This window comes from Scyliorhinus torazame, chromosome 14 (assembly GCF_047496885.1).
Source record: "Scyliorhinus torazame isolate Kashiwa2021f chromosome 14, sScyTor2.1, whole genome shotgun sequence".
NCBI classification, from domain to species: Eukaryota; Metazoa; Chordata; class Chondrichthyes; order Carcharhiniformes; family Scyliorhinidae; genus Scyliorhinus; species Scyliorhinus torazame.
This window is the reverse complement of record NC_092720.1, coordinates 109,508,263-109,530,571: the sequence shown is the minus strand read 5'-3', so window position 1 is coordinate 109,530,571 and position 22,309 is coordinate 109,508,263. Positions and strand designations below refer to the sequence as shown.

At 44.5% G+C, this 22,309-nt stretch overlaps 1 protein-coding gene across 3 annotated transcripts in view; it reads left to right on the top strand.

Moving 5' to 3' along the window:
* The window catches only part of LOC140389955 (SH2/SH3 adapter protein NCK1-like), a 314,633-nt gene extending 307,195 nt beyond the window's left edge, over positions 1-7,438 (top strand). For all 3 annotated transcript variants that reach the window (XM_072474657.1, XM_072474656.1, XM_072474658.1), the window contains 2 exons: positions 4,119-4,831; positions 5,334-7,438. In XM_072474657.1, coding sequence (XP_072330758.1) covers positions 4,119-4,831; positions 5,334-5,528 — 908 coding nt within the window. In that variant the 3' untranslated portion in view covers positions 5,529-7,438. The remainder of the gene's footprint in view (positions 1-4,118; positions 4,832-5,333) is intronic.
* The last annotated feature ends 14,871 nt before the right edge of the window (positions 7,439-22,309 follow it).

Below are 22,309 nucleotides of genomic sequence, written 5' to 3'. Positions count from 1 at the left end.
ATAGAGGGATTTTAAAATAGAAGTGTCGTCCGGAGTCAATGTAGGTCAGCAAGCACAGTGGATTGGGGAATGGGACTTCCCACTCTAGCAATAGGTTTTTGGATGACCTCAAGTTTATGTAGCATAATGTGGGAGACCAACTAGGAGTACATAGGAATAGCTGAGTCTAGAGGTGGCAAAGGTATGAGTGAGGATTTCAACAGCAGGTGAGCTGAGATGGGTGAAGTTGGGCGATGTTATGGAGGTGAAAATAGGCAGTCTTCTTGATGGCACGAAGGAGGTTGAAAGCTCAACCCGGGGTCAAATACAACACCAGATTGGCTTTGTCTCCGACTGTTGCCAGGGACAGGGATGGGGTTGGTAGTTATGGAACAAATTTGTATTGGGAGCAAAATCAATTAATTCAGTCATTCCAATATTTAATTTAACCATGGGCAGCGGTCCCTTCAGTTGCATAGGCCCCAAGCCCTGGAATACTCTTTCTACACCTCTTTGACTCTCTACCCCACTTTTGTTCCTTAAAAAATTCCATCAAACTTAACTCTTTGATAAAGCTTGTATCATCTCATACTGTCTGCTTATGTGATTTGGTATTCTACTTTGTTTGATAATGCTCATGTGAAGAGCCTTATTATTCTATTATATTAAATGCACTATATAAAAGTTGTTAATGAAGTAGAGATTATTGGTATTTGTTGTATTGAATGCAACTTGGCTCATCGTCAGAACTGTGGACCATGTGTCCCCTCACCTCCTGTCATGCCCATAGGAAACTTCACAACAGTGGATACTCAATGCTGACACTCTTCCAGCTGTCTGAAAATGGTGTTACACAAGCATAGGACCAGCGACTGACAAAAAAAGCCTTTGGATCATTGTGCCTTTCCCACATATTTGTATTGTGGAACCTGACCTAAGTGTGCTTCCTTGTCCTATAATGAAGAAAGCGAGAGAAGAATGAGGAGAAGCAGAAAAGAAGAATGAAAAATAATCCAAAAAGGAAAGATGCAAAGTAACAGTGAATGAATCTGCCCCTTCAACCCCAGTAATTTTGATGCGGAGTAGATAGTTGAGTTTATTGCTGACTTTGAGCGCAATCTTCGCAACAAAGTCCCCGAGTGAGTGCGTTTAGCCACGTGTTTCCTGATACTCGCAGTGCCGAGAAGCAAATGGTATTCAACATGACTTGCTTTGGAAAAAATCCCCGACCTCCCCTCCCCAGCTCAATTGCATGCATGCAAAAAATGCCAACTTGGCACCCTGGCAGTGCCAACCTGCCAATAGGTACAAAAGGCAGTCTCGGTCCATCCAACTCGCTATGGTGGATTCCTTGCTTTCAGACCGCTTCTCTCAGCGCACCCATTCAAATAATTCTCATCCGTAGTTTCTTTTTAATTTTCCCCAAACCACCTCCCTTCATCATTGTCTTAATTTTATATTTTAGTTTGTGTCTCTTTCTGTTTTGGTTGGACAATTTTCTGTGCTCTGTGGTAGATTTTATTCAGTAACTACCCAAATATTTAGAAATGTGGGATCATTTTCTGATCTTTTAAGTTCCACTGAAGGGTGAAGCCATTGTATGGAATGAAAATAGAACCAAAGAACCAAAGTTCCTTGTTATGTCATGCAAGTATAAAGGATTTTGTTTTCGAGGTTAGCCAGGAGGAGAGTAACTGGTTGCCAGGAGATGGAGCCTACAGCAGCTAATGCTTTACGTAAGCTCAAATTTCAGTATGTTGGCAAATTGAGCAGTGTTAAAATTGAGAATTAGGTTAGTATACATGGCATATATCTGCTTCCTGTTTTATTCCGTATCGATATCATGAAAGATTTGTTTTCTGAGCTGTACCAATTGCTGGTTTGTTGCTACCACAGTCAATCTTTAAATAACTACGGCAACAATCTATTTGTGACAGATAATAGAACTGTTATCAGAACTGTTAACCAAAGACTATCACAGCAAATGTATTTAAAAATGAAAAGAGAGCTTTCAAAGACACTTCCGTGCTACTGGCTGGTTATTTGAAACCATGGAGATGCAAAGGTAGATTTTCCTCTTCCACGTCATAATTGAGTGGTGAACTTTAAAGTGAAATAGATGGAAAGGTTTGAGCAGTTTGTGTCTGATTTTGTGATGAGGGTTTACACCCCAGCGCTGAAGGGGGCAAACCGACTCTGATGTTAAACCAGATGGCTACATTTCAAGGTGAACTGCATTTTCAGTTTTTGAGGATTCTGATTTTCAAAAGACTGTTAGAATTTTAAAGCTATGCAAAAGGAGGATTTGATCTTTATAATTCCTTTTGATCAGTATTGGCCAACAGAAACAAAATCTTCACAGCACAAATTTATCAACAGGCTTCCATCTGATTGGCACTGGTCCAGTATTTCTGCTTGCATCCACTTGTGTGGCTACTAAAAGAATTTACAGGTATATAGCATCTCTCAAGACTGCAAGACAGACCCACAAACCTTTATGTACTTCATTTTGACATGTAGTCACAATTATTTTGTAATCACTTGTAGAGAACTAGGTCCCACTTATGTGATAAATCTGCTTTGGTGATGGTTGATGAAGAATAAAAGTTGGCCACGACTACTCTACACTTTATTAGTATAGCACAATAGGATTTAAAACACTCATCCAAAGGGTCAGTCCCTTTGACAGTAACAAATTCTCAGTAATGCACTGTCAGTCCAGATTAGGTGTTCAGTCCTTGGGTCCAATTCATCATGTCGGCCTGTGAGACAAGGATTATGTAGTAAAATTAATGATACAAGACTGGACTTATAAAATTATACCCATCTTAGTTGGGACTTGAAGAAAGATTATTTATCGACTACAAAACTATGATTGTTCAACTGTATAACCATGTCAGAATTGCCGAGATTCACTACTTTTACTCATTAAGCACAAATGTCATTCATGTGCATGACCAAGTTGCTGCTCTTAAGAAGCAGACCCACTAAACATGACAGAAAAAGTTGTGGCTTGTCCATTTCAATGCAATTATATTTTATTGGGATGGTAAATCTTAACTACTGCCAAACAACTTCTATGGCAATGAAAATTAACAAGTGTGGGGTCTCATTCTCATTCAATCATATTTTAATTATTGTCAGAAGCATTAAATAAGGCTTATTTTTCTTTACGTCAGTTTATTTCTGTTAATTTCCCCTTTATTTCCCTGTCTTTGTTTTGCTCTCTGAGCATGATTTGGCATTGAATGAAATATTTCACTTTGCATCCATGGTTTACACCTAGGCTGTTCATTATCAATTCCTCAGTTTGGTTGGGGAAACATACAGTTGCTAGCCCAATTCATACAGGTCCCAGATCCCTTGTTGAGGGTACTGTGTTGTTTGCCTTTTAGTACCATAAGTTCCAGTGCAAAATTCCACAGTCTATTGCCAAGTGTTACTGTAATGAACACCCGCCATTCATTTACTGCTGAAAGCTGATTTGTGGTGCTAGTTCATGTTGAGGCGCTGATGATTTTTGCTGAAGTTGTTTCAAGCATATCAGTGGTGCTATGGTTAAAATATTTGACTATGGTATGTAGCAGAACCGAGTCTGATGTGCTCATGCATGCACTATTCAAGATGCTTGTAGGATAAGGAGCACTGGCCTTTTTTAATCAAAAAAACAAACTGCTGCCACATCCTCTTCTACTCCTCTCCTAAGTTCAGGAACTTAGCAACTGATTACTATAATTGATCTCTCCCAATAAGCTGAAATAATATAGCTCAAACCAGGATCCTTGCGGACCTGCATCGCTTAGGGCAGCAATGCAGTTGCCACATCCGATCTTATCTAGTGATAGCTTGTTTGGAAAATGCCAGTTGCAACGAAACAAATTGTTTGATGCAAAGTAAGTACAAATGTGCTGAGCAATTAGAAATGTGAGCACTTCCAATTCTCCAGGAGAGATTTTTGAAGCAATCACCCTTGTTTTTTATATGGTTATAACTATAGTTGAATGGAACTAATTTATCCCGTGAAATATTGTTCAGTATTGAAATATTGTTCAGTATTGAAATAATGTCCTTGTGTGTGCCAAGTGAAGTTGCGAACATGGTTGATATGTGCAATGCAGTAATATTTTCTTTCTTTTAAGGAATTGGAAAAGTGAAACGGAAACCAAGTATTCGTGATACTGCATCCAATGCAGATGTGGATGGTTATGCTGACAATGGAGAACGTCTTTATGATTTGAACGCTCCAGCTTATGTCAAATTTAACTACACGGCAGAGAGAGATGATGAGCTTACGTTGGTTAAAGGAACTAAAGTTACCGTCATGGAAAAATGCAGCGACGGATGGTGGAGGGGTAGTTATAATGGACAAACTGGTTGGTTCCCTTCAAATTACGTTATGGAGGAACCAGAGGGAACTGCAATGGAACCTGTGGGCTCGTTAACAGAGAGACTAGCAGTTGTGATCAATGCACACAACGCAAAAGTACTTCATGTTGTGCAAGCTCTGTACCCATTCAGTTCTTCAAATGAAGAGGAGCTTAATTTTGAGAAGGGCGAAGTGATGGATGTTGTTGAGAAACCAGAAAATGATCCAGAATGGTGGAAATGTAAGAAAGCTGATGGGCAAGTGGGTCTGGTCCCGAAGAACTATGTGAATATTGTGCAGACGTCACCACCAGTCATTAGCGTTGGTCCAACACCACCTCGATGTGACTACATAGGAGCAGCAACCACTGGGAGGTTTGCTGGTAGTCCATGGTATTATGGAAAGATTACAAGACATCAGGGAGAAATGGCTCTGAATGAAAGGGGCGTTGATGGAGACTTCATAATTCGAGACAGCGAATCATCAGTAAGTAATAGATCAGTTATCTTCGAATTCTGATTTTCCATTTTCAACTAACTTTTTACAGTATTCCAATGTTCCTAATTGGTGGTATGATAATATTTTACACTTAAATGTATACACTTAACTTTCTTTAATACATGCATTCCTTGCCTGTTATGATTGTACCATAAGTGAATATAACACTGATATATAAATCTGATTTTTTTTTTCCCCCCCTACTCAACTTCTATTATACATACAGTGCCTTGTTCTTTTCCCTATGAATTGAATCATGGCATCAAAAAGATTTACTGATCATCTTTACAATTTGGGTAGAGAAATGTAGCTTTTAATATAGAAGGTCAGTGACTACCTATGGGGTTCGAAGTAAGAAGTTGATGTAATTCTTCCTATTGTCCAGTGATACTCCAATGACGCATTGTGCAAAACAAGATTGGAGTCAGCACTCGTGTGCATTTTTGGAAAGGAACCTAATCAACCTTTTTATTTTCACTTTTCTTCACAGCCCAATGACTTCTCGGTTTCCTTGAAGGCCCAAAATAAAAACAAACACTTCAAGGTACAGTTGAAACAAGGTCTCTACTGCATTGGACAGCGCAAGTTTGACAGCATGGAAGATTTAGTGGAACATTACAAAAAGGCTCCAATTTTCACAAGCGAGCAGGGAGAGAAATTATTCTTGGTTAAACCATTATCTTAATGTTGATGGGAAGAATCCACTGAAATGGATTGTTCTTGCAGGGAAAAAAAAGCAATGGAGGCAAGGAAAATCATGATTTTGTTTTCAGACTTACTGGCAATAATGACCTAAACCAACGGATTCACTTTTCATTTTTCAATTTGAAACTACAACTTGTGTCCCATTTGCATCGTACTTCTGTTTAATTTTGGATAACTCTCTTGTATGTTAAAAAAAAATGTTGTGCCTTGCTTCTGTTGAGCTGCTCATTGTGAACACACTGCCTACCAATTCCTTCTACACTTGCTCCAATAATCTTGAATCTTTTTATATTTCACTTGCTATATAAATATTATATATATATGTATTTCACTTATTATGTCTTACTACAGATCTTTGATTATCTCCGTGCTTAGGACCTTGTTGACTAGCTCGTAATGTGTGAGATGTGAGATGTGTATTTGGAATATTCATTTGGCTTTTCTCAATTTGTTCAGTTATACACAAAGAATATAAATCAACCGTGGTTTAATTTGGTTTGAATTATTTTGGGAGAGGTGCAAATTGCGTCCGGATATGTGCTCGAATGTGACATAAAATGTGGACATCCCAGATTTTGCCTTAAAATCTTTCAAACCAAAGGCTGTGCATAATTGCTGTAATGGTAATGTTCAGTTCAATCACACTTTGGTAGGTCCTGCATTGGGGTTGCGACTTCAGTAATATCCTTAAATACAGCCAAAAAACATTTTAACTCCTAAATCGATAACATGACTGCTTTGAATTGTTTTTTTTATGGTTGATTACAGGCTCCACTTCAAAGCTTGCTTTGATAATGGTTCATATTTAGGGGTGCATCATGTATTGTGTTGTTTATCTTGCAATATAGTTGTAAAGAGTATCTCATTTAACAGGTATTCTACAGTCACTGATTATATCAGAAGTAATTTCTTTCTGTTTTTTCTTTTCAAGCAGCTCCAATTCTATGCCCAGAATTTTGGGCTGCGTAGTTGTCGATCTGGCGTCCATAATGCACCTTTGCTCCTATAATACTGTACAGGCCACTGACTCACTATCATGTACATCCTGAACGATGCAGTGAAACCTCTTTCTTTTATTTTCGGGAAAGGAGGGGCAAGAGAAATAAACCAAGGTAGTCGGTTACTCAGACGCGAATGTGACGACACATCATTTGTGTACTACAGAAAAGTAGAGTATCAATAGAAAATCTGTGTCTGAGTTATCAGAATTTTGAATGATATTATTTATCTTTTAATTTATACTTAAAAGTCAATCCCATATCCGATTCATTCAAAAAGATGGTGTGTGTTTTTACTGTTTTTGAGATATCAATTGTACCAGGAATTATACCAGAGGGTCAAGGAGAAAGATGTTGTACTGTGTCTTGTGTAACTTAAAGACCAGAGATCAGAACCTTGTTGGAAGTACCGACTTAAAGAACCTATAAAGCAGCAATGTGCTGACACTAATTTCCTATCCTGCTCTGTGATTGTTTGATATCAGGAATGTGAAGGGTGAACGATCCTTAATAAGAGTTGTTGGAGCATATTTTTATATATTGAATTTTAGGCAACGTAAGGGTTTCTGAACCCTGGTCTTTTGATGTTTGATATTGTTGTAAACCTATAGAAAAAGTTGTTGAGTATAAAGTGGCGTTTGGAAAGCTTTACTCAAAGCCATTCACGTATTGTTTCTAATCCAATTTTTGTTAACTGAAATTGTTTAATCATATGTGTACATCCCTTTTTTTTTAAATTCAAGGATAACTGTTAAAGTATAAAATACTGTGAAGTCAAATTATGTTTTGCTGTTCTTAGTGCAGCAGATGCCCTACATGCTTTTAGAAACTTATAATTTCCTAGTATGGTTGTGTTTAATTATTGCAAAACTCAATAAAGTTTGTAAATCATCTTGTCCTAATTTTATTTTATCGCCACTCTGAGAAGCTTTTCCTGAATTTAAATGTAGCTTTTTAGCTCTATCATTTTATTAATATCATATTGTTGCAGGACAAGAAGACTCATCCAAACGTTGTTCTGCAGGATGCTGAGTAAAAGAATAGTTAAGTTGATTCCAACTTGTCTGAAGATGAGAGTTGACAATGTGAAGTGTAACACTAAACTTCCTCTAACAAGAAGCAAAAACAGGCAACTTTTTTTTTCGCAACCTGGTGTCACATTCTTAACACAATTCTTAGCACAAAGGGGATCTAGATGTGATTTGCCTTAAATTAGTTTTGAAGTTCCTAATACTTTGCTGCTGCATTCTGAATTAGTTATCAAGTGATGAAATGGATGGTTGTTTTATGCTGATACTAAACATTAGCAAGCGGGACAAAGAGACAGTACAAAATAGATTGGCAGCTAACATATAAGGCTGAATCCAAAGTTCTTATATCGGCATATTAACAGTGAAATGGTTAGAGAAATGGTCCTGATTACGGACCAAAATAGAATCAAGCCATCTGAAGCAGAAGGGATGGCTGAACTATTAAATCAGTACTCTGCAATAGTATCTAACAAGGTGGAGGACATTATCAGAGCCTTTGTAAGCAAGGAGGATGCTGGGTGAAATAAAAATAATGAGAAGATACTAGAAAGGCAGGCAGGCTGGAGACCAGAAAGTGAATAAGCCACCTGGATGAGATTATTCTCCGGGGCCTCTGCGATTCTCCGCCTCCGCTGCGCCAAGTTCCCTACATCACAGTTCACTTGAGCTTTTAAAAATCGTGAAACCAGTGTGGTGGCTGCTGAGGGAGAGAGAGGGGGTACGGAAGATGTTCAACATCGCCATAGTTTGCTGACAGTTCTGCTGCTGGCCAGGGACTTATGTCAAGGCTGGTGGGAGTAGCGGGGCATGGACAGGAGGTGGGCTGGGGGTCGGGGTGGACCGGCACAGAACATAATTGCCAGAGCTGCAAAGGCAGCCATGCAGCTGCACACATTGCTGACAGCCCACTGTGAACTTAGACCACAGATCGTATGGATGTCCCCCTAGGCCACCCCCTTGGGTGCCCTCTGGCCCCAGCCAACCCATCAGCTGTATGGCCACACGCCACCACAACCAGTGCCAACCTGTTGGCTGTGATGAGTGCGCAGCTCGTAATGTGTATGTGCGGCTGCAGCTTGCCAGCCTCCTGAGTGTTGATCACATACCCTGCACTGTTTTTCATTGGAATCGATTGTGTTCCACGTGGCGCCAGTGCTAACCCCACCACAGTCGCTGATTCGGTTCAGGTTTGGCGGCAGGTTTTCTGTCGCAAAAGTCCACGAATTCTGCGCTGGGGTCAACACTTGGGCTGGGATTCTCCGGAAAAATTTCGAAGTGTGGTAGCGAGCGGGAATTGCCACGAGTTTCCCAGCACTTGGCCGAGCGAGGCCCGTAACGCAATTTGATGTTAATTGGTCCACTTAATGAGGCCTGAGTGGCTTCACGCCACAAATGAAGGCTCACTAGCGCCACGCTAAGGTCGAGCAGCACTTAAGCTGCACTTGCTTTGCCAACACCAGCGAGCTCGCAACAATGGCGTCGAGGAGAGCAGCCCCAATATTCGGGTACGCTGACCTCGGGAGGCTGTGAGACGCTGTGGAGGTCAGGAGGGGTGTCCTGTTCACCAAGGGTCCCAGATGGTGAGTCACATGGCAGCCAGTGCTGCCTGGGATGAAGTGGCGGCAACTGTCAGCTTGGGGAGTGTGCTGGGCTCTCCACCCTCCGAGGACGCTCGCCACGGGATGAGGTAGGCAGCTGACAGCCTCCACCTCAGGTGTGCATCCTGGGGAAACACCTAGACGTAGTGGTAGAGCTAGGACGGCCAAGCACGTTGAGGATCAATGGGGCACCGGGGGATGAGGGGTATGTACAGGGTGGCACCATCAGGAGAGTGGGGTATTGTAAAACACATTATAAACACTTGTGCACAACCAGTATGATACCTCTATCACTTCCTTCCACAATGCGGGCTGACCTCCGGACCCTTTGCCCATCTCTCCAGGCAGCCCCCTGCCTCCCCTCTCTGTGGCGCTCACCCACCCTCTGGACGTATTCATTGGAATCGATTGTGTTCCACGTGGCGCCAGTGCTAGCCCCACCACAGTCGCTGATTCGGTTCAGTTTTGGCGGCAGGTTTTCTGTCGCAAAAGTCCACGAATTCTGCGCTGGGGTCAACACTTGGGCTGGGATTCTCTGGAAAAGTTTCGAAGTGAGGTAGCGAGCGGGAATTGCCACAATTGTATTGAAATAGGGCTTAAGTGTTGATAATTGGTTTCTCGCCACACTACGGCGAGATCCCGATTTTGCCTACGGAAACGGGCCGGTTGCATCGCAAACTGTTTGGCACCAGGTGTGGATCTTGTCTTTGGCGCCTCCTGCTATTCACCGTCCTCATTGCGCTTGAGCGTGAGCGCAACGAGACGGGGAATTGCACCCATATGGGCTGGATTCTCCAATTTTGCGGCTATGTCTGGATGAAGCGTCTGGTCTTGCGACCAAAAAGTCGGCACAGCCCCCTGCACTAATGCTCTGCCTGATGGGGGGGGGGGGGGGGGGGGGGGGGAAGGGGGGGTTATCAGTCGTGCCACTTAAACCCCCGGATTTACCTACAGATACGGATGCAGAATGGCCGGGTCTGTGGCCGTGCATGCGCACGGTGGCGGCCTTCGCAGGCCGCACAGTACAACACGGCGCCGGCTGCACACGGATCCGGCCTGCCAGATAGTGCCCCCTTGTAAACCCCCTTGCCACACACGGACAACCCCCACCAGTCTTCCCAGCCCCTGCCAAAGCCCTCCCTGCCAGTGGAATGGCTCCTCGCACACCCCCTCACCAACTCAGTCTGCAACCACCATGCAAGGTCCCAGAAATTTGGGAGGACACGTGACCAACGCCTTCGGGAAGTCGGCCCATCGGGTGCGGAGCATCGGGGAAGGGCCTCAGGTGATGTCCTGAGGCCATCCCAATGGCATGCGCCATACTCTGCGATTATGCCGTTTTTGATGGTGTAGAGCATCTGAAAAACAGCACCGCCCTGATTTCGGCGTAAGAATGGATTCTCCGGCCAATCTCCGAAAGCGATTTTGGAGTTGACAATCTGAGAATCCCGCCCATCTCTCAAATGGAGAATCCCACCCCTAATCTCTCTAATTCACAGCAGGGGTACCAAAGGATTGGAGGTTGAAAATGTTTATACCTTTGTTCAAAAACTGGGAGAAGGGTAAACCTGGCAATTACAGGTTAGTCAGTTGAACATCAGTGCTGGGGAATTTGAGAAAAATTAACACAAATTTAGACTAGTATGAACATAGAACATAGAAAATACAGCACAGAACAGGCCCTTCGGCCCACGATGTTGTGCCGAACCTTTGTCCTAGATTAATCATAGATTATCATTGAATTTACAGTGCAGAAGGAGGCCACTCGGCCCTTTGAGTCTGCACCGGCTCTTGGAAAGAGCACCCTACCCAAACTCAACACCTCCACCCAACACCAAGGGGAATTTTGGACACTAAGGGCAATTTATCATGGCCAATCCTCCTAAACTGCACATCTTTGGACTGTGGGAGGAAACCGGAGCACCCGGAGGAAACCCACGCAGACACGGGGAGGACGTGCAGACTCCGCACAGACAGTGACCCAAGCCGGAATCGAACCTGGGACCCTGGAGCTGTGAAGCAATTGTGCTATCCACAATGCTACCGTGCTGCCCTTGAGAACAAATAAATCGACACTATATAATTTTACATTAATCCATGTACCTATCCAATAACTGCTTGAAGGTCCCTAATGTTCCCGACTCAACTACTTCCACAGGCAGTGCATTCCATGCCCCCACTACTCTCTGGGTAAAGAACGTACCTCTGATATCCCTCCTATATCTTCCACCTTTCACCTTAAATTTATGTCCCCTTGTAATGGTTTGTTCCACCCGGGGAAAAAGTCTCTGACTGTCTACTCTATCTATTCCCCTGATCATCTTATAAACCTCTATCAAGTCGCCCCTCATCCTTCTCTAATGAGAAAAGGCCTAGCACCCTCAACCTTTCCTCGTAAGACCTACTCTCCATTCCAGGCAACATCCTGGTAAATCTTCTTTGCACCTTTTCCAAAGCTTCCACATCCTTCCTAAAATGAGGCGACCAAAACTGTACACAATACTCCAAATGTGGCCTTACCAAAGTTTTGTACAGCTGCATCATCACCTCACGGCTCTTAAATTCAATCCCTCTGTTAATGAACGCGAGCACACCATAGGCCTTCTTCACAGCTCTATCCACTTGAGTGGCAACTTTCAAAGATGTATGAACATAGACCCCAAGATCTCTCTGCTCCTCCACATTGCCAAGAACTCTACCGTTAACCCTGTATTCCGCATTCATATTTGTCCTTCCAAAATGGACAACCTCACTTTTCAGGGTTAAACTCCATCTGCCACTTCTCAGCCCAGCTCTGCATCCTATCTATGTCTCTTTGCAACCGACAACAGCCCTCCTTACTATCCACAACTCCACCAATCTTCGAATCGTCTGCAAATTTACTGACCCACCCTTCAACTCCCTCATCCAAGTCATTAATGAAAATCACAAACAGCAGAGGACACAGAACTGATCCCTGCGGTACGCCACTGGTAACTGGGCTCCAGGCTGAATATTTGCCATCCACCACCACTCTCTGACTTCTATCGGTTAGCCAGTTCGTTATCCAACTGGCCAAATTTCCCACTACCCCATGCCTCCTTACCTTCTGCATAAGCCTACCATGGGGAACTTTATCAAATGCCTTACTAAAATCCATGTACACTACATCCACTGCTTTACCTTCATCCACATGCTTGGTCACCTCCTCAAAGAATTCAATAAGATTCGTAAGGCAAGACCTACCCCTCACAAATCCGTGCTGACTATCCCTAATCAAGCAGTGTCTTTCCAGATGCTCAGAAATCCTATCCTTCAGTACCCTTTCCATTACTTTGCCTACCACTGAAGTAAGACTAACTGGCCTGTAATTCCCAGGGTTATCCCTAGTCCCTTTTTTGAACAGGGGCACGACATTCGCCACTCTCCAATCCCCTGGTACCACCCCTGTTGACAGTGAGGACGAAAAGATCATTGCCAACGGCTCTGCAATTTCATCTCTTGCTTCCCATAGAATCCTTGGATATATCCCGTCAGGCACGGGGGACTTGTCTATCCTCAAGTTTTTCAAAATGCCCAACACATCTTCCTTCCTAACAAGTATTTCCTCGAGCTTACCAATCTGTTTCACACTGTCCTCTCCAACAATATCGCCCCTCTCATTTGTAAATACAGAAGAAAAGTACTCGTTCAAGACCTCTCCTATCTCTTCAGACTCAATACACAATCTCCCGCTACTGTCCTTGATCGGACCTACCCTCGCTCTAGTCATTCTCATATTTCTCACATGTGTAAAAGGCCTTGGGGTTTTCCTTGATCCTACCCGCCAAAGATTGTTCATGCCCTCTCTTAGCTCTCCTAATCCCTTTCTTCAGTTCCCTCCTAGCTATCTTGTATCTCTCCAATGCCCTGTCTGAACCTTGTTTCCTCAGCCTTACATAAGTCACCTTTTTCCTCTGAACAAGACATTCAACCTCTCTTGTCAACCATGGTTCCCTCACTCGACCATCTCTTCCCTGCCTGACAGGGTCATACATATCAAGGACACGTAGCACCTGTTCCTTGAACATGTTCCACATTTCACTTGTGTCCTTCCCTGACAGCCTATGTTCCCAACTTATGCACTTCAATTCTTGTCTGACAACATCGTATTTACCCTTCCCCCAATTGTAAACCTTGCCCTGTTGCACGTACCTATCCCTCTCCATTACTAAAGTGAAAGTCACAGAATTGTGGTCACTATCTCCAAAATGCTCCCCCACTAACAAATCTATCACTTGTCCTGGTTCATTACCCAGTACTAAATCCAATATTGCCCCTCCTCTGGTCGGACAATCTACATACTGTGTTAGAAAAGCTTCCTGGACACACTGCACAAACACCACCCCATCCAAACTATTTGATCTAAAGAGTTTCCACTCAATATTTGGGACGTTAAAGTCGCCCATGACTACTACCCTATGACTTCTGCACCTTTCCAAAATCTGTTTCCCAATCTGTTCCTCCACATCTCTGCTACTATTGGGGGGCCTATAGAAAACTAACAAGGTGACTGCTCCTTTCCTATTTCTGACTTCAACCCATACTACCTCAATAGGGTGATACTCCTCGAACTGCCTTTCTGCAGCTGTTATACTATCTCTAATTAATAATGCCACCCCCCCACCTCTTTTACCACCCTCCCTAATCTTATTGAAACATCTATAACCAGGGACCTCCAACAACCATTTCTGCCCCTCTTCTATCCAAGTTTCCGTGATGGCCACCACATCGTAGTCCCAAGTACCGATCCATGCCTTAAGTTCACCCACCTTATTCTTGATGCTTCTTGCGTTGAAGTATACACACTTCAACCCATCTCCGTGCCTGCAAGTACTCTCCTTTGTCAGTGTTCCCTTCCCCACTGCCTCATTACATGCTTTGGCGTCCTGAATATCGGCTACCTTAGTTGCTGGACTACAAATCCGGTTCCCATTTCCCTGCCAAATTAGTTTAAACCCTCCCGAAGAGTAATAGAAAACCTCCCTCCCAGGATATTGGTGCCCCTCTGGTTCAGATGCAACCCGTCCTGCTTGTACAGGTCCCACCTTCCCCAGAATGCGCTCCAATTATCCAAATACCTGAAGCCCTCCCTCCTACACCATTCCTGCAGCCACGTGTTCAACTGCACTCTCTCCCTATTCCTAGCCTCGCTATCACGTGGCACCGGCAACAAACCAGAGATGACAACTCTGTCTGTCCTGGCTTTTAACTTCCAGCCTAACTCCCTAAACTTGTTTATTACCTCCACACCCCTTTTCCTACCTATGTCGTTGGTACCAATGTGCACCACGACTTCTGGCTGCTCACCCTCCCCCTTAAGGATCCTGAAGACACGATCCGAGACATCCCTGGCCCTGGCACCCGGGAAGCAACATACCTTCCGGGAGTCTCGCTCGCGACCACAGTATCTCCTATCTATTCCCCTAACCATTGAATCTCCTACAACTATTGCTTTTCTATTCTCCCCCCCTTCCCTTCTGAGCCCCAGAGCCAGACTCAGTGCCAGAGACCTGGCCGCTAGGGCCTTCCCCCGGTAGGTCATCCCCCCCCCCAACAGCATCCAAAACGGTATACTTGTTTTGAAGGGGAACAGCCATGAGGGATCCCTGCACTTTCTGCCTGTTTGTTTTTTTCCCCCTGACTGGAACCCAGCTATTCTTGTCCTGTACCTTGGGTGTGGTTACCTCCTTGTAACTCTTCTCAATCACCCCCTCTGTCTCCCGGATGATCCGAAGTTCATCCAGCTTCAGCTCCAGTTCCCTAACACGGTCTTTGAGGAGCTGAAGTTGGGTGCACTTCCCGCAGGTATAGTCAGCGGGGACACCGGTGGTATCCCTCACCACCCACATCCTACAGGAGGAGCATGTAACTGGCCTAGCCTCCAACCCCTCTTACCTGACAGAATATAGCTGCCCTGTGGACTAACTAGATCTCCGCCCTCCGATTCTGCTCCCAGTCAGCTACACTTTCTGTAAACTGGCTCTCTTCGCACTCTTTGCGGAAATGTCGGAAACAAAATGAAAGGAGCACCTTACTCCCTCCACCTAACTCCCTCGGTCACCAAACTATCGCACTCAAATGCACCAAATTCAGCACTCAGTGGACGAATAAAGGAGAGCCAGCACAGATTTATTTCAGGGACAATTGTGTTTGACTAATTAATTGAGTTTTGAAGTAATAGAGGGTGGCTGAGGGAAAAACAGCTGATGTGAATATGGACTTGACTTGAAATGTGGTGCAGTGGTTAACACTGCTGCCTCATGGCACTGAGGACCCGGGTTTGATCCTGGCCCCGGGTCACTAAGTGTGGAGTTTGCACATTTTCCCTGTGTCTGCATGGGTCTCAGCCCCACAACCCAAAAATGTGCAGGGTAGATGGATTGGCCATGCAAAATTGCCCCTGTGATCATAATATGGTTGAATTCAATCTCCAATTTGAAAGAAAGAAGGTAGAATCAGATGTAAAGGTGTTACAGTTAAATAAAGGTAACTACAGGGGCATGAGGGAGGAACTGACGAAAATTGACTGGGAGCAGAGCCTAGTGGGAAAGACAGTAGAACAGCAATGGCAGGAATTTCTGGGAGTAATTGAGGACACAGTACAGAGGTTCATCCCAAAGAAAAGAAAGGTTATCAGAGGGGGGATTAGGCAGCCATGGCTGACAAAGGAAGTTAGGGAATGCATCAAAGCAAAAGAGAAAGCCTATAATGTGGCAAAGAGTAGTGGGAAGTCAGAAGATTGGGAAGACTACAAAAACAAACGGAGGATAACAAAGAGAGAAATAAGGAAAGAGAGGATCAAATTTGAAGGTAGGCTAGCCAGTAACATTAGGAATTATAGTAAAAGTTTCTTTAAATACATTAAAAACAAACGGGAGGCAAAAGTTGACATTGGGCCGCTCCAAAATGACGCTGGTAATTTAGTGATGGGAGACAAGGAAATAGCTGAGGAACTGAATAAGTACTTTGCGTCAGTCTTCACAGTAGAAGACATGAGTAATATCCCAACAATTCCGGAGAGTCAGGGGGCAGAGTTGAATATGGTAGCCATCACAAAGGAGAAAGTGCGAGAGAAACTAAGAGGTCTAAAAATTGATAAATCCCCGGGCCCAGATGGGCTACATCCTAGAGTTCTAAAGGAGATAGCTGAAGAAACAGTGGAGGCGTTAGTTATGATCTTTCAAAAGTCACTGGAGTCAGGGAAAGTCCCAGAGGATTGGAAAATCACTGTTGTAACCCCCCCTGTTCAAGAAGGGAACAAGGAACAAGTATAGGCCAATTAGCCTAACCTCGGTTGTTGGCAAGATTCTAGAATCCATTGTTAAGGATGAGATTTCTAAATTCTTGGAAGTGCAGGGTCGGATTAGGACAAGTCAGCATGGATTTAGTAAGGGGAGGTCGTGCCTGACAAACCTGTTAGTTCTTTGAAGAGATAACAAATAGGTTAGACCAAGGAGAGCCAATGGATGTTATCTATCTTGACTTCCAAAAGGCCTTTGATAAGGTGCCTCACGGGAGACTGCTGAGTAAAATAAGGGCCCATGGTATTCGAGGCGAGGTACTAACATGGATTGATGATTGGCTGTCAGGCAGAAGGCAGAGAGTTGGGATAAAAGGTTCTTTTTCGGAATGGCAACCGGTGACGAGTGGTGTCCCGCAGGGTTCAGTGTTGGGGCCACAGTTGTTCTCTTTATATATTAACGATCTAGATGACGGGACTGGGGGCATTCTGGCTAAGTTTGCCGATGATACAAAGATAGGTGGAGGGGCAGGTAGTATGGAGGAGGGAGGAGGTGGGGAGGCTGCAGAAAGATTTAGACAGTTTAGGAGAGTGGTCCAAGAAATGGCTGATGAAATTCAACGTGGGCAAGTGCGAGGTCTTGCACTTTGGAAAAAAGAATAGAGGCATGGACTATTTTCTAAACGGTGACAAAATTCATAATGCTGAAGTGCAAAGGGACTTGGGAGTCCTAGTCCAGGATTCTCTAAAGGTAAACTTGCAGGTTGAGTCCGTAATTAAGAAAGCAAATGCAATGTTGTCATTCATCTCAAGAGGCTTGGAATATAAAAGCAGGGATGTACTTCTGAAGCTTTATAAAGCATTAGTTAGGCCCCATTTAGAATACTATGAGCAATTTTGGGCCCCACACATCAGGAAGGACATACTGGCACTGGAGCGGGTCCAGCGGAGATTCACACGGATGATCCCAGGAATGGTAGGCCTAACATACGATGAACATCTGAGGATCCTGGGATTATATTCATTGGAGTTTAGGAGGTTGAGGGGAGATCTAATAGAAACTTACAAGATAATGAATGGCTTAGATAGGGTGGATGTAGGGAAGTTGTTTCCATTAGTAGGGGAGACTAGGACCTGGGGGCACAGCCTTAGAATAAAAGGGAGTCACTTTAGAACAGAGATGAGGAGAAATTTCTTCAGCCAGAGAGTGGTGGGTCTGTGGAATTCATTGCCACAGAGGGCGGTGGAGGCCGGGACGTTGAGTGTCTTTAAGACAGAAGTTGATAAATTCTTGATTTCTCAAGGAATTAAGGGCTATGGAGAGAGAGCGGGTAAATGGAGTTGAAATCAGCCATGATTGAATGGTGGAGTGGACTCGATGGGCCGAATGGCCTTACTTCCACTCCTATGTCTTAGGTCTTAATTGGAATTTTGTTTGAAAGTGAATATGGCTTATCTATTCAGGCTTGTTAGCAATATTGAAGGCCATGGGACAATAGAGGCAGTATTGGCTTGGATAGAAAATTGGCGAAGTGATAGAAAACAGAGTTTTATGGTGCATGTATTATTTTGAACTGGAGGAAGGTATAGAGTGCTGTTTCCCTCGGTGCAGTACTGGGCTCACAGCTGTTTATGATATACACTGGATTTGCGAATGCAGGCACAAATTCAAAATTTGTAGATAACACACAACTTGGAAGTTAAGGAAACAATGGGAAGATAGTAATAGCCTTCAAGAAGGGATAGATAGGTAGGTGGAGTGGATGGATAGGTGGCACCTGGGGTTGTGTGTACACAAATCTTTGAAGGTGGCTGGATAGGGTTAACAAAGCAGACAGTCGACGTCACGGTGGCGCAGTGGTCTGCTGTCTCATGGTACCGAGGTCCCAGGTTCAATCCCAGCTCTGGGTAACTGTCTGGGTGGAGTTTGCACATTCTCCCCCTGTTTGCGTGCGTTTGGCCCCATACCCAAAAATGTGCAAGGTAGGTGGATTGGCCAAGCTAAATTGCCCCTTAACTGGAAAAAATTAATTGGGCACTCTAAAGTTAGAGGGGCAGGGGCACGAGACCGGCTCCTCCATTTAGAAAGGGTACCCCGATCTCCCAAGCAAGCTTGAGGTGCCCCACATCCCCACCCATGGACAATATCACCCCTGCACACATGAACATTACCCTGGACATCTGCCTAAGTGAGGACGGCCTGCTATGGGGTCGCTGAGGACCCCCCTCCCATCATTTATGAGGCCCCTGCACCTCTCCTCCCCATCCAGACCCTTGGCCGTGCCACACTGGCATTGACACCCTGGCATCTGACCATTCCCTTGGCAGTGCCAACCAGGCACCCGGTCAGTGCCAGGGTGGTATTGTCAGGCTGGCATTGCCAAGGTGCCTTGCTGGCAGTGCCCAGGTGCCAGCAGGAATGCCACCCTGCCCTGTCCCTGACCACCCAGGGGCCTCCAATGACCTAGGAGACCCCCGGGTGCCGTTATGACTTTTCCACCAGCACCCTGGCGAATTCTCCCAGGCAAGACTGGTGGGTCCTGGGCTCCAGGAGAATCTGGTGAATATATATTTAGATTAGCCTAGTGGCTAATCGTGATGTCTCGTGAGGTTCGGTTGAATCTTGCAAGACATTTCTCCATCGCGAATCTCATGAGAGGCCTCTCGTGAGATTCCAAGGGCCTCGTCCCGGCACCAAGACGGGCTCGACAAGGCCCTCAGGCGGTGCCCAGAGGCATAGAATGCAAAACAGAAAGTTATGCTCAACCGATGTAAAATACCAGCATAGCCTGAGCTGGCGATGGGTCAAAAGCTTTTTCACACAGCGAGTGGTTTGGGTCTGGAATGCACTACGTAAGAAGTGTGGTGGAGGCAATTTCAGTCGATGCATTCCAGAGGTGCATTATATGATTACATGATGACTACTCCACAATGTGGAGGGATGTGGGGAAAAAGGAGGGGATAGAAACAATGGGCGGGAATTTTAAGCCACGCCTGCCCAGTGACAGGAAATTCCTGTCCAAGGTCATAGGACTTTTACATGGTCCCCGTCTCCTCCGTGGTGATCTTGCTGTGGGCGCAGCAGAAAAATCCAGCCTAATGTGGAGGGGTGTGGGGAAAAGGCAGAAGAAACAAATGTGGAGGAAAGGCAGGAGAAACTATGTGGAGGGGTGTGGGGCAAAGGCAGGGGAATAGCACTGAGCCAAAATGCTTATTTGAAGAGTGGGTGCAGACACGGTGGGCTAAATGGCCTCCCCTTCTGCACCATAACAATTCCTTGAGTGGAGCTAACTTCAGAAGAGCTGGCACAAGCTTGATGGCCCAAGTGGTTGTCTTCTGTGCTGTATTATTCTACGATTGACCATTCTGTTAGTATGCTCATTCAGAAAGGCAAAACTATCCTGTTGCTATGGGTTTTTAAGAATCAACAGATATTTAGAAAGGATGCAGAAGGAATAAAGTAACAAAAAGGCTGCATGGGATAATTTACCTCAGCATTGTCAGTCAGACAGATAGAAGATTGAATACATGGATGCTAAGTCAGACTCTCTCCAGGCTTGTGCGTTTGTTCATTTTCTAACCATACACAAACAGAACTATTTGTACCAACTATCGTAATACTCTGTTCTGTATGTTTTGTTTGCATTTATAATCGGAACCATACAGCCCTAGTGTGTTAATTTGGTCCACCTTCTGAGAGATTAAACGAGCAGAGCGACTTGACAGAGATCATGAGCTGGATTCTCCGATCCTGTGGCTATGACCGCAGGATCCGTCTGGTCTTATGACCAGAAAGTCGGCGCCACCCCTGCACCGATCCTCCATCCTGTGGGGGCTAGCAGCCACGCAGCGTAAAGCCCCAGGCTTTACCTGCAGATATGGCCGGAGAATGGCCTTGCATGAGCACAGTGGCGGCAGCGTGGAACACAGTTCCGGCTGCGCGTGGACCGGGCCTGCCAATAACTACCCCCCTGTGGCCAGCCTCACCACCCCCCACCAGTTCCCCCAGCCCATATCGAAGATCCCCCTGCCAGTGGAATGGCTCTTCCCCCCCCCCCCCCCCCCCCGTGGAGTCGCTGGACTCAGTCCGCCGTCGCCACGGGAGGTCCCCAAACTGTGAGCACACGTGCCCCACGCCGTCGGGAACTCTGCCCTCGGGGCAGAGCACGTCCAGAGCGGCGTACTCCCCATGTCTCCCCAACTCCTGCTCTTGAAAAGACACAGGTTGTTGTCGTTCGTTTTGCATCTTCACGTTTTTCCTTGGGAGAACAGTGTGGAGGATTGGAAGGATTTGATGGCTGATTAATGAGGCTGCGTTGTGAATGCTCCTTCGTTGGCCATCAAGTTGAGATGTGGGATTTGGCCCGGAACCCACTGACTCCGAGATGGGAATGCTACCAACTGAGACACTAGACCTCCAACAGGCAGTGAAGCATAGCAATGAGTCTGAGCACATACCCGTGATAGACATGAATTCTTCATGTAACCTAAAAACGCACAAAATGTAAAAATAACTTTAATCTGGCTCTTTCCACAGACCCCTGTCAGATCACCCCACCAATTTAATTTCATGAGAGAAGGTTAGATAAGTACATCCCGATTTCTAAACTGAAGTTCATCTGCTCCACCCCACATATACAATATTCACCTGATTGACAAATGAAAGATCGTCTCTTACTGATATTTGGTACTTCAGTCTAAGGCCAGTCAAATTTTAATTGGATTTGTTCATTTTAAAATAATTTTCTTCCCTCAAAGCAACTGCCTACTAGGTAACTTTGAGACTAAAGCCAAGATGGCAGGTTTTGACTCTCCAGGTTCCAGCGAGCCCTGATTAATCAACTTGAACCATGGAGGGTAATTTCATATTGAATATATTTTAAATGTGATGACTGTATTTTCCATAACTCTTCCATTACAATGGAATCTCAACACGAAGATTAAAATATTTTACCATATAAGAGAGTAACAGTCCATAAGATAATATCTTATCACTGCCTCAATTACATGACAATTTCACATGTCCTTTATTCTTTTTGAATTTGTATTGCTCTGCTCCATGACGTCAATCTTGCATCGCTTTTCTGGTAAATATGCTTCTGCTGTGCCTGGCTAACTCAGATTGGTTCAACTTACTAGTAAGGCAGAACTTCATCTTCGTACTGTGGCATTTGATTTTCAGGGTGGTCTGGATAATTGTTAACATCTTACTATAAGGGCAAAGCAATTTGCTAACTTAAATTGTAGACTTCCTCCTATTGAAACAGCGTTTACCAAACCTTCCGCCACCCCCCCATCCACTCTCAAATTTATTTTCAGGGACTTTTCTTTACCGTTTATCATGTATACATAATCCTGTTTTGGAGTGTTTGGCCCTTCTAACATTGTTCTTCCTCTTTTACATTCAGCATTTGAAATCAACTCTGGCATCCTCGACTCAATTATTTGAGATCACAAATGAGCACAATTGATTCTGCAGCATTTATCTTGCTACAACAGAAGCTTTAACCTGACGAAACCATTCACCACCTCATATTTTAGCAACATTGTAATGTCACCAGCCTGTGTATGTTTAGAAATAGAACCAAAGTCAGATGTTTTCCAATGTAGACAAATTCCTTTATATCTGAACATGCAAGTTACAGGTCTGGTGCCAACCATCTAACCTGCGGATGAGTGGAGTATTTTTGTCTTTAGTGCACAATTTTTAATTGAATTTAGAACTATTTCCATCCATACATATTTTATGAATTTATTGGCACAGACTTCGCAGGCAACGGCGCAAGAATGACCCTGTTGTTCGTAACCCTTACATTTGCCCACAGAAAGCTTGCAGGCTTTTACAAAGCAATTTACGGTCTTCATTCAAAATG